General features: G+C 41.6%; 1 protein-coding gene across 1 annotated transcript in view; it reads left to right on the top strand.

The window, feature by feature from the left end:
* Positions 1 to 3,851: 3,851 nt before the first annotated feature.
* Positions 3,852 to 11,121, top strand: part of Samhd1 (SAM domain and HD domain 1) — a gene marked incomplete in the record, with an annotated part of 66,570 nt that continues 59,300 nt past the window's right edge. The window contains 2 exon segments of the mRNA XM_013514015.1: positions 3,852 to 4,145; positions 10,518 to 10,584. Of these exon segments, the coding sequence (XP_013369469.1) occupies positions 3,941 to 4,145; positions 10,518 to 10,584 (272 nt within the window).

An 11,121-nucleotide genomic window follows, 5' to 3' on the forward strand; every position in this document is an offset into this window, starting at 1 on the left:
TGTAACTCTGTATTGTCTGTATTGTGCTTGTGATATGTTGTAAAATGTTGTATGTCTGTTAATGTTTCCCTCCTTTTATCCTTAAAATAAAAAAAAAACAAAAAAAAAATAGAAAGATAAAACAAAAAACAAAATAAAAACCCTTAACCATATTGATTAAAAAAAAAAAAAGATCACACATTGGGAGACAAAATTCTGTAACAATTAGTTGTCACTCACAAATACTTAGGAAAGATAAATTTCACAAGTATTCGTTACTTTAACCTTAAGAATGGCTCTTTTATTTGCTTATTTTTCTGTGGCACTGGGAAACTAAATGCAGGGCCTCGAGTATATGGAAGAAAATGCTGTCCTAGCAAGCTACACGTCCAGCCTGCAAACAGGGGCTCTAATATGGGTGAAGATTTAATATTCCTTATCCATCTTTAAGTTAACATGTAACTTTCTTTAACTCACAAAGATCCTTCTGCCTCAGCCTCCCAAGTGCTAGGATTACAGGCATGCGCCACCACGCCTGGCTCTTAAATTACTTTAGTAAACAACTAAACCAAGGAAAAGGAAAATGAGATTCCTATACCTTCTTCTAGGTTGAAACTAAGTTTTGTTTTCTTAACCCAGGGATGTCAAAACAGAGAGCAATAAGATCAATCTGCTGTCACCAATCAACCCAGAAACAATTTCTCTAAGTATGGCAAGCTGCAGAGCTTGTAGAAAATACACATTTCAGGAGTTTTGTATAAATGTCCAGAATCAGAATTTCGAGGATAGGGTTTGGGTAGTTGAATGTTTGTTAAAACGGTCCTGCAGACACACTGAAACTTCCTCCCTTGGTCCCTCGCTGCTTCCCGTCTCCCATCATGACCTGATTATCCTCTGCCATGCCCCTCTACCATGCTGCTCTGCCTTGGAGCCAGCCAATTATCAACTGAAACCTCTATAAATGGTGAATCAAAATAAACCTATCCCCCTTCATCTTTTGGGTGTCGGGTATTTCATTCCAACAATGAAAAATTAACTAACGCACAAGCCTGTTGGTTGGTGCCACCCGCACCATGGGTGGGTCTTCCCTCTTCAGTGAGCCCATCATTCAGACATACCCAGAACTATGCTAAATGAATCATCTGGAAATTTCTTATTCAAGGTTACCCCCCAGTTAACTATCACAAAATAGAAGTAAAACAACCAGAGAGTGAGTGGGTGGTGGAGAGAACCAGATTGATGTTAGTAGCTGACTATGAGAACCAGCATCACTGGTTTGAAAGGAAGTTGTAGAGATATGTAAAAACCACAAAGCTAATGCTGCAAGAATAAAATTGCAGTTTGCTGACTGACTACCTGGAGGTCAGGGAAGAATTGCTGAGGGTATTCAACATCAGGGGGAGTGGGCCTTAAAATAGTCAAGTTACTATCTTTTCTAGTCCTGACCACAGCAAGAAGAAAGCTTGAGCAGTCTTTCAATATAGTGAAGGCCCAAGCCCTGTGTCTAGTAAGTGTGTTGATTCCCAGGCTATGGTATGACTAAATGAAATAGGATCACCAGACTAAGTGAAGTTATATGAAATGGCAAATTGAAAAGAGCCTAAGCTTTGGAGTCATATAGCACTGCCTTTGAATCCTGGCTGTTTCTTAGCAGAAATGAGACCTGAAGCAAGAAACCAATCATCTTTTTGTGGGGCAGGGGGTATACCGGGAATCGAACTCAGGACCACAACCTTACCAGGCAGGTGCTGCATCACTGAGCCAAATCCCCAGCCCCCACCAATATCTTTTACAACCATCATTTGATTCCTTCCCACTCTCCCTTCCTACCACCCTCCTCTCTCTCTGTCCCAAGGCTTCTGGAATCCTAAGCACACAATCTATCAATAAGCTACATTCCCATCTTTGTACCTTACTTTCCTACATTCTATTACTGTGGTAATTAAATTATTTAATATTTGTAAAGCCTTTAAAATTTATAAAGCTGTACCCTTGTCTGGGAGGCAGGGATACAGCTCAGTGACACAGCACCTGCCTGGCTAGGGAGAGATCCCGAGTTTGATTCCTGGTACAAAACAAAGCAAAACAAAACAAAAACCAAACAAACTAAAAAAAAAAACCTGCATCTGGAACACAGTAGGCCTATTTGGTAAGAATCGTTTGTCTCACTGATTTTTTATTTTGGGCATTGAACCTAGGGCCTCATGCTTGCACTCTTACCAGCCATTTGGCCCACCACTGGACCAGCTCAGATTGTGGGGTGATAGACTAATCTACCTCATTCTTCCTTTATCCCCTACATGGATCTTATGATTTGTGTCTAAATGTCCCCTCAAAGCTTCATGCAGTCATGGGGCAGGCTTCTAGAATTTGTGATTGATTCATGGTCCAATGCTGGGATTGTGATTGATTCATGGTCCAGTGCTGGTCCAATCACACATGGTCAGTGTGATTATTATGAGCCCGCATACAACATAAGAGAGGGAAAGACGCTTGCTGGCTGCTGCTCCTCCCTGTCGCTCTTGTTGCTTTTGTGGTTTTCTGCCACCATGAACTGTTGCCCTCTGCAGTGTGCCACTCTGGCTAGGAGCCAGCTGAGTATGGACTGAAACCTCCACAAACTGTGAGCAAAATAAACCTTTCCTCCCTTAATTCTGGGCATCAGGTATTTTGTCTCCGCAATGACTGAAAAGTAACTAAGACAATGGATCTATGGCTGGGGTGCTGGGAAGATGTAATGTCTTTATTAGTTATAGTAGCACTAATCCTTTAACAAGTAAAGCATGGACCAGGAAATTTTGGCACTGCCCCAAAATAGCTACAGAGTGGAAAAAAATGTCTGTATTTTCTTACAGTTATTACCAGTTTTTAGAGTCCTAGAGGATGAATTTTAAGAAATTAGCCAGGTGTGATGGCACACACCTGTAATCCCAGCACTCAGGAGTCTGAAGCAGGAGGATTGCTGCAAGCTCAAGGGCAACATGGGCTATAAAGTGAGCTCAAGGCCAGCCTGAACTGCATAGTGAAACCCTGTCTCAAAAAAAAAGACAGAAAGAAGGAAGGAAGGAAGGAAGGAAGGAAGGAAGGAAGGAAGGAAGGAAGGAAGGAGGAAGGAAACAAAGAAAGAGAAAGAAAGAAAGAGGAAAGAAAAAAGAAATCAGATTGGCCCTTTCCTCCTTCTGGAATGGAAAGAGGAGACAACCTCTTGTCAGGTTTAAAACCACTCCAGGGTCTTCCATTTCAGCCTCTTGACTGTTTTCTGTTCTCTGAGAAGGTGCTGGCAGCCTCTTTGTCTTTCAGGTTTAAGTTTAGGATTTTTTTTTAACTTATAATGTATTCATTTATATAATAAATATTGTCCCCAATTTAAAAAGTCTCAATCTGTCAAGCTTAGCTGAAAAAGTCAGGTATTTTCTTTAGCATGTACTGACACGATATAAAACGTAAATGTCAATTTAATAGATATTATTATATAATTTAATACATACGCAGAATCTTGGACAAATGGTTAAAACTGAGGACCACCATTAAAGGTGAACGCAAGGATATTACATGTAGTTTAGTGTTTGACACCGGCCAAGGGCAGACCTAGGGTACTCATTTGGAGTTGCTGAAGAATCTCTCATCTGGAAAGCAGCAGGTCTTTCATTGGTCCCAAGCGCGCTCTTTTCCCGCCCTGTCCTTAACAGAGACTGCCCTGGCACTGTCCCTAGTTCTATTCCTGGCAGGGCCCTTTCACTCAAACTCTCGGGTGTATGTCGCTATTGCGCCTGCGCGGCGCTCTTCACGCTACAGCCGCGGGATGCCTAGCGCCTAGGCTGTTCTGTTAGTGCGCCTGCGCGGGAGGCCCCTGGGCTGGCAAAGTAGAGCCGACTTGCAGGCTGGTTCAGTTGTTAGTGCGCCTGCGCGCGGGGCCGGCGCCGTAGTTCTTGTCTGTGCAGCCCGGCTCCTGAGTGTAGCCATGCAGAGATCCGACTCCAAGCAACCCGCCAAGCGGCCCCGACGCGATGGCAGCCCAAGTACTCCACCAGACACTCCCTCAGGGACGAACAGGTCCCCGGTCTCGGAACTCCACCCGGACCACCGGACCTGGGACCCGGAGCAAGTGTGCTACTACTTGAAGGGCTGTGGCTTCACAAAACCGGGACTCCTGAAAAACTTCCGAGGTAGCGGGGCTGGAGGGCGGAGGGGCGAGGGGTGGCGACCCGAGGAGGGGGCCCGCTGGGCCTGAGGAGGGGCGCCCTGACAGAGGGGCCTCACGAGAGGACGCAGAGCGAGAAGCGAGTGACGCGGGAGGCACCAGAAGGGGTGGACCTGCGGCTGGGGCGCCCGGGAGCGAGACCCTGAGGCGGAGGGCGGAGAAGTGGGGCTCCGGGTGGAGGTCCGTGGGAAGGCGCAGGCTCTCGGGGCTGGGACCCTGGTAGGGACGAGTACAAATTCGACTCTTCCTCTGGTGGGTTTCTTCAGGAGCTTGCCACCTGAGCGCCGGACAGGGGAGACTCGGGTCTTTCCGCTTCCCGCCCGGAGCTGGGGATGCAGCCCAGGTCCGCTCGCACGCTAGGCAAATTCTCGCTCCACTGCTGGGCTGCGTCCCCAGCGCGCTTTTATTCGGAGATAGGGTCTCGCCGAATTGCCCGAACTGGTCTCGAATTTGCAATCCTCTTGGCTCACTAGAATCTGGGATGACAGGGAGAGGAATCCCCCCCCCCCTTTTTTTTTTTTTTTTAGAGTAAGTTAGAAAACTGTTATCCCCAGACCTTGGTTGGAGGCTTGGTGTCATGCAGGCTCACCGGGCTCAGGAGACCCTCTGTGCTAACCGCAGCTCCCTGAACACTCGCCACATGAGACGTTCTGGTGCTTTCAAGTTTCTGACTCCCCCTCCCCACCCCGAATTTTGAGGTTTTCCGAAAGTGGAGGGAGTTTATTTTGTTAACCTCTGAGTTCCTACAGACAACCCCATAGCAACCCCAGAATGTTCGGTGTATGTTGACTGCATGTGCAAAGCTTGATAATGATCATGTTTTCCTCTTTTTAAGAAGTTTCTTTTTCTCAATCTGAATGCTTGGGTGGAGTTGTTCAGTTGACCGCTAAATTCCCAGCATTTCCCAGTTTAACCACACTTGAAGTGCATTGAGAATTCTAAGCGGCTTTACTAGTTCTTGTCTAAGTATCCCTTCTCCCACTTGATTTTTTTTTTGTCTTTGAGACAGGGTCTCGCTCTGCAGTTCAGGCTGGCCTTGAGCTCACTTTGCAGCCCAGGCTGGTCTCGAACTCGCAACGATCCTCCTGCCTCAGCCTCCCAAGTGCTGGGATTACAGGTGTGCACCACCACGCCCGGCTATATTCTCCCACTTGAAATCTGCTCAACTTTTCATGGTGGGTGTGAAGCTCCTGCTGGATCCCTTTAGGTGTTCAATAGGAAGGTGGCTGTGCTTTGCAAATTCAGTAAACTTCTGATTGTGGGGGGAGCCTGTTTGCCTATGAAGCCTGGGGTGAGAGGAACTTTAATGATTCAGGACCTAAAGATAGTTTGAATGTGGGAAATTGTGCTTACCTTTTCCCTTTTCCTCCCCTCGTTTTACTCCACTGTAGGGATGGGCTTTTCTTTTGGGATGAGGGCTTTTCTTTTGACTAGTAACAGGGAATAAAGTTGTTTTATATATCCTGTTTTCAAAATATAATTGGCTATGTTCTTGCTTTTGTGTTTCAGTGTTCTGTAGATTAATTCATCAGCCTTCGGAGCGATCTTTTGAGCTCACAGTCTAGAGCTAACATAAGACACTGTGCTTTCAGTTGGTAAAAACTGACCAAGTGTTCCTATTTGCTCCTATCTTACTGCCTGCTTTGTCCTTTTTTTTTTTTTCAGCAGGGAATTGCACCAAGGGGCGCGCCACTCTACCAACTGAGCTAAATCTCCAGCCTTTTTTCTTTTCTTTCTTTTTTTTTTATTTGAGACAGGGTCTTGCCAAGTTGCCCAGGTGGGACTTGAGCTTGAGATCCTCCTGCCTCAGCCTTTCTAAGTGTTGGAATTACAAGCTTGCACCACCCAACCCTGATGTCTGCTTTGTCCTGACCAAACATTACTCAGGTTTCTTTCTTTCTGTACAGAACTCTGAACTCTTGTTTGCCCACAAATCTAAGCAAGCACTAAAAAAAGTGGAATTCCCCCCACTTCCTGTCACCTCCTGGGAAGCTGCTGACCACAGTGGGACACTGTCCTATCGGACTGGTCATACCCCTTGGTCAATGTCTTCCTGTTTGTTGAGCTTCTCTGAAGGTTTTGCTTTTCTCTCCTTGTCTTCATCCTAAAAAGAAAAACCTTGCTGTTTGATTTTGAGCAACTAGATTTCTGAGATTGGAGCTGTTTACAGTAGTTTTGTTTTATTTTGTTTTTTGTTTTTTGAGGCAGAGTCTCACTATGTAGTTCAAGCTGGTGTTCAATTCACTATGTAGCCCAGGCTGGCCTCAAACTTGAGGCCATCCTCCTGCCTCAGCCTCCTGAGTGCTGGGATTTTGCCACCACACCAGGCAGTAGTTTTTATTTATTTATTTTATTTATTTTTTTATCTATTTTTTTGTTTTTTTTCTCCAGTACCGGGAACCGAACTCATGACCTTGCACTTGCCAGGCAGGCGCTTTGCCGCTGAGCTAAATCCCCAGCCCCTAGTAGTTTTTATTTTTAATGAGTACTTTCTATCTGTAAGTCTAGATTGTTTTTGACAAAACCAAGCATAAGGGGTAAATGAAGCAATATATGCCAGTAATCATAGCTGCTTGGGAAGCTGAAGCTGGAGAAGAGCAAATTTGAGGTCAGTTTGAGCAGTTTAGCATGAGCCTGTCTCAAAGTAAAAAATTTAAAAAGGGCTGGTATGTAGCTCAGTGGTAAAATGTTTCTGGGTTCAATATCCAGTACCACAAAAAATTTTAAAAAAAAATTTTTAAGCTGGGTGTGGTAGCACATTCCTGTACTTTCAGCACTTGGGAGGCTGAGGTAGGAAGATTGCCACAAGTTCAAGGTCAGCCTGGGCTATATAGTTAATTCAGAGGCAGGCTGAACTATACAGCAAGACCCTGTCTCAAAAAACCAAAAGGAAAAAAAAGTTTTTTTAATGAAAATGCACACAATAAGTTCCTTTCCTCATGATAGGATATAGTCTCCCATGGACCCTAAAATCAGATGACATACTTTTTCAAATGATGTTTAAGAGGTCCCAAGGTGTTAAGTATCTTTCCAAAGGTTACACTGCCAGCAAAAGAAAAGAGGTGGATTTTTTCCCTCTAGTAGTAGGGATTGAAACTAGGGCTTCAAGCATTATAGCCAGTTCTCCATGGCTAAGTTACTTCCCTAGCCCTTTTTATTTTTGAGACAAAGTCCAAGATGGCCTTAAATTTACAATTTTCTTGTCTCAGCCTTCTGTATAGCTGGGATTATAGGTGTATAGCACTATTACCTCTCTGTAAGTACAGTGGAATTTTTGAAGGTTGAGTGTTTAGATTCCAGACTCATGCCAGCTTTTCCTCAACAAATGTTCTCCTCAAAAGCCATTGGCGAGGGGGCTGGGGATTTAGCTCAGCAGCTCAGCGCCTGCCTGGCAAGTGCAAGGTTGTGAGTTCAATTCCCAGTACTGGAAAAAAAAAAACAAAAACCATTGGCAAAGGCTGGAAATATAGCTCAGTGGCACAGGCGCCTACCTGGCAAGTGCAAGGTCCTGAGTTTGATTCCTGGTACCAAAAAAAAAAAAAAAATGTGTACCTTAAAAAACCATTGATGAACACAAAGTTAGAAAATCAACTAAGAGCAGGAAAAAACTACTCCAGTTAGAAAAAAAAAAAAGCAGTTGGGGCTGGGGATTTAGCTCAGCAGCACAGCACCTGCCTGGCAAGCGCAATGTCATGAGTTCAATTCCCGGTACTGGAAAAAAACCAAAAAAGAAAAAAAAAAAAAGTAAAACAAAAGCAGAACAGAAAAACAGACCATGGAAAACCTATCAGTGAACACAGGAAAGGCTATTCTGTCTCAATGATAATTTTTGCTCTTGATCTTAGCCAAAAGACCGAAAAATTATTACTAGTAATTTTGAGAATACTAATTTTTTGTCTAGATTGGAAAAGATGTAAAAAATTGATAATAAAATGGGTAATCCACTAAAGTTGACAAAAGTATTAATTGACTCAATCAGACAGTTTAGTTGACTTAGAAATATTTCACTTATAGAAATTACGTGTTTAATTAAGCCAGTGTCTAAACATTGTTTGCAAGTAGTAAAAATAACCCATGTACTCATCCATTGTAACAGTAGTAAATAATAGTAATGGCTAAGCTTTATTCAGTGTTTACTTTTAGTGAAGTATTGTTCTATGCAATCTACATGGTTTAATTAGTTAATTAATTTTTAAAAATTATTTATTTTTGCAATACTGAGGATTGAACCCAAGGCCTTCATACTAAACTACATCTTAGCCCATTTTTTATTTTGAGACAAGGTCTACGTTGCTTATTTTTTTGTTTATTTTGTAGCACTGAGAATAAGCCCCAGGTCCTGTATATTTTAAACACACACTCTACCACTGAGTAGTAGAGTACTCAATCCCCGTCAGGTTTATCTTCTAAAATTTTTACAATTCTGTGACATGAGGTCAAGTATATCAGTTTTAGAGGTAAAGAAAGTAAGGCCTAGAAAAAAATGATTAAATATATTTATGGTACATCTGTATTGTAGAATACAAAAATAGCTATTAAAAAGTATGTAGAGCTGGGCGTGGTGGCGCACACCTGTACTCCCAGCACGTGGGAGGCGGAGGCAGGAGGCCGTGAGTTGGAGGCCAGCCTGAACTGCAGAGCGAGACCCTGTCTCCAAAAGACAGAAAAAAAAAAAGTATGTAGAGTTCAATAATTGCCAAGAAAGATGTTTGTGACACTGGGTAGAAAAATAGGTTATAAGATGGTCTCATTTATGTAAAATTGCGTAATTGTGTTGATAAATGTACTATCCAGAATATTAACAGTGATTAGTAATTAGGAGAACATTAAGTAAATTGATATTTTGTGCTTTTTAAAAAAAGATTGGGATTTTATACTAAATAACTTTTTCATGACAGAAAAATACCAAAGGTAAATTTTTTTCCCTACCCTCACCCCAAACCCTGTTTAAAAAACAGAAAGCCACTCACCTGACAAGAGCACACAACTAAGCACGTTCACATTACTTTTTTGCCACTGGCTTTTCTTGCAAATAACTTCTATAAATAGTATATAAATTTTCACATGACTTATCAAAAATACTTTTTGGTTTAGTCATCTAATTAAAATTTTACAAGTAGCAAATAAAATATCATATACTTTTGCCTCAGTGAAAGAGATTGGTTCCAGGACCACAGCAAATAACCAAAATCTGAGGATGCTTATTCCCCATCTCATACCAGAGATTGATCTCAGGGCCTTTGCACTGAACTATATCCCTAGTCCTTTATATATGTTTTTAAAATTTTTTTTTTATTTTAAAGAGAATAACAAAAAAAGAACAGTAGCAAAATACCAACAGCATAGACAAAAACAAAACAAAGCAAAAACAAAATGATAGGAATTAACAGTGGTTGTTATATTACATATTGTTATCTTCAGTGAAGTTGCTCAGATTACCAGATATAAGACTGCAAGATTGATCAAACCATTAAAGAGAATAAAAAATAAAAACAAAAAAAACATTAGAAACAATACAGAGTTTCACTAGACAAGATGGTAGGAATTGCCAATGGTTGTTATATTGAATATTGTCTTCAAAGTAGTTGTTTTTTTTTGTTTTTTTGGTACTGGGAATCGAACTCAGGACCTTGTGCTTGCCAGGCAGGTGCTTGTGCCACTGAGCTATATCCCCAGCCCAGTTGTTCATATTTTTGAGACAGAATCTCACTATGTTGCTAAATTGCCCAACCTAGGCTCAAACTTGTGATCCTCCTGCCTCAGCCTCCCAGAGTGTTGGGATTACTGATATGTGCCACCATGTCCTGTTTTCAAGTCTCATACATAAAGTGGGGTAGTATTTGTATTTAATATGCCCATCCCTATCCATATCCATATACTTCCAATCATCTCTAACTTACTTATAATACCTAATACAATGTAAATGCTATATAGTTTGTTGTACTATATTGTTTAAGGGAACAATGAAGAGAAAAATAAATATGTGCATGTTTAATTACAGATGCAATTTTCTAGATATTTTCACAATATAGATATGGAATCTGTGTGAACCAACTGTACCTGGTATGGTCCAGCTGTACCTGGTATGGACCAACTGTACCTGGTATGGTCCATTTCCTGTAATAAATCCTCTATAAATATTGATCTGAGTAGATTTTAATGGATTCAAAGTGAAAGAAATTGAAAAACTTGTATTGTAAATTTTGTTTTTTTTCCTGGTACCAGAAATCGAACTCACAGCCTTGCGCTTGCCAGGCAAGCGCTGTGCTGCTGAGCTAAATCCCCAGCCCTTATGTTGTAAATACTTAATTTTGATTTTTTTTTTATTCTTCCATAGAAAATAAAATCACGGGTTCATTACTGCCCTTCCTCGATGAGTCTCTGCTCGAAAACCTTGGAGTAAGGTAAGAATGATGAAATTCACATTGTAACCAAACACAATCTATGTACCTTTGAGGGACAAATCCAAAGGTCTCTGATATTATCAGCATTTTAAATTTATGGAATGTTTTAAAGCAGAATCATACTGTTTGTTTTTACTGTGCAAATCCTGTGCTTAATATTACTGATAATACCTGTTTTATAGAATTTTGGTGGCAAACTTTCACAAAGTTTGTGATGACCAGCCTTTTACTCTCAAATTCAAAATAACTGAATTATACATGCTAGAAAATATATAGGAACCAATAGGAAGAAAAATATTGGCAAGAAAATCAGAGGTGCTACCCAACTGGGAACATATTTCTGTCTTTCTACTGCTGTCTTAAGACTGGAATATATCCATATATGTAAAATATTGAAGCACGTGAGTAGCCCTTAATAAATTATATACATAACAGATATCTCTACAAATGAGAAGGTTCGGGGCTGGGGATTTAGCTCAGCGGCAAAAGCGCCTGCCTGGCAAGCGCAAGGTCATGAGTTCGGTTCCCGGTACCGGA

The sequence above is a fragment of the Chinchilla lanigera genome, unplaced genomic scaffold, assembly GCF_000276665.1.
Source record: "Chinchilla lanigera isolate Chin_1 unplaced genomic scaffold, ChiLan1.0 scaffold00021, whole genome shotgun sequence".
Taxonomy (NCBI): domain Eukaryota; kingdom Metazoa; phylum Chordata; class Mammalia; order Rodentia; family Chinchillidae; genus Chinchilla; species Chinchilla lanigera.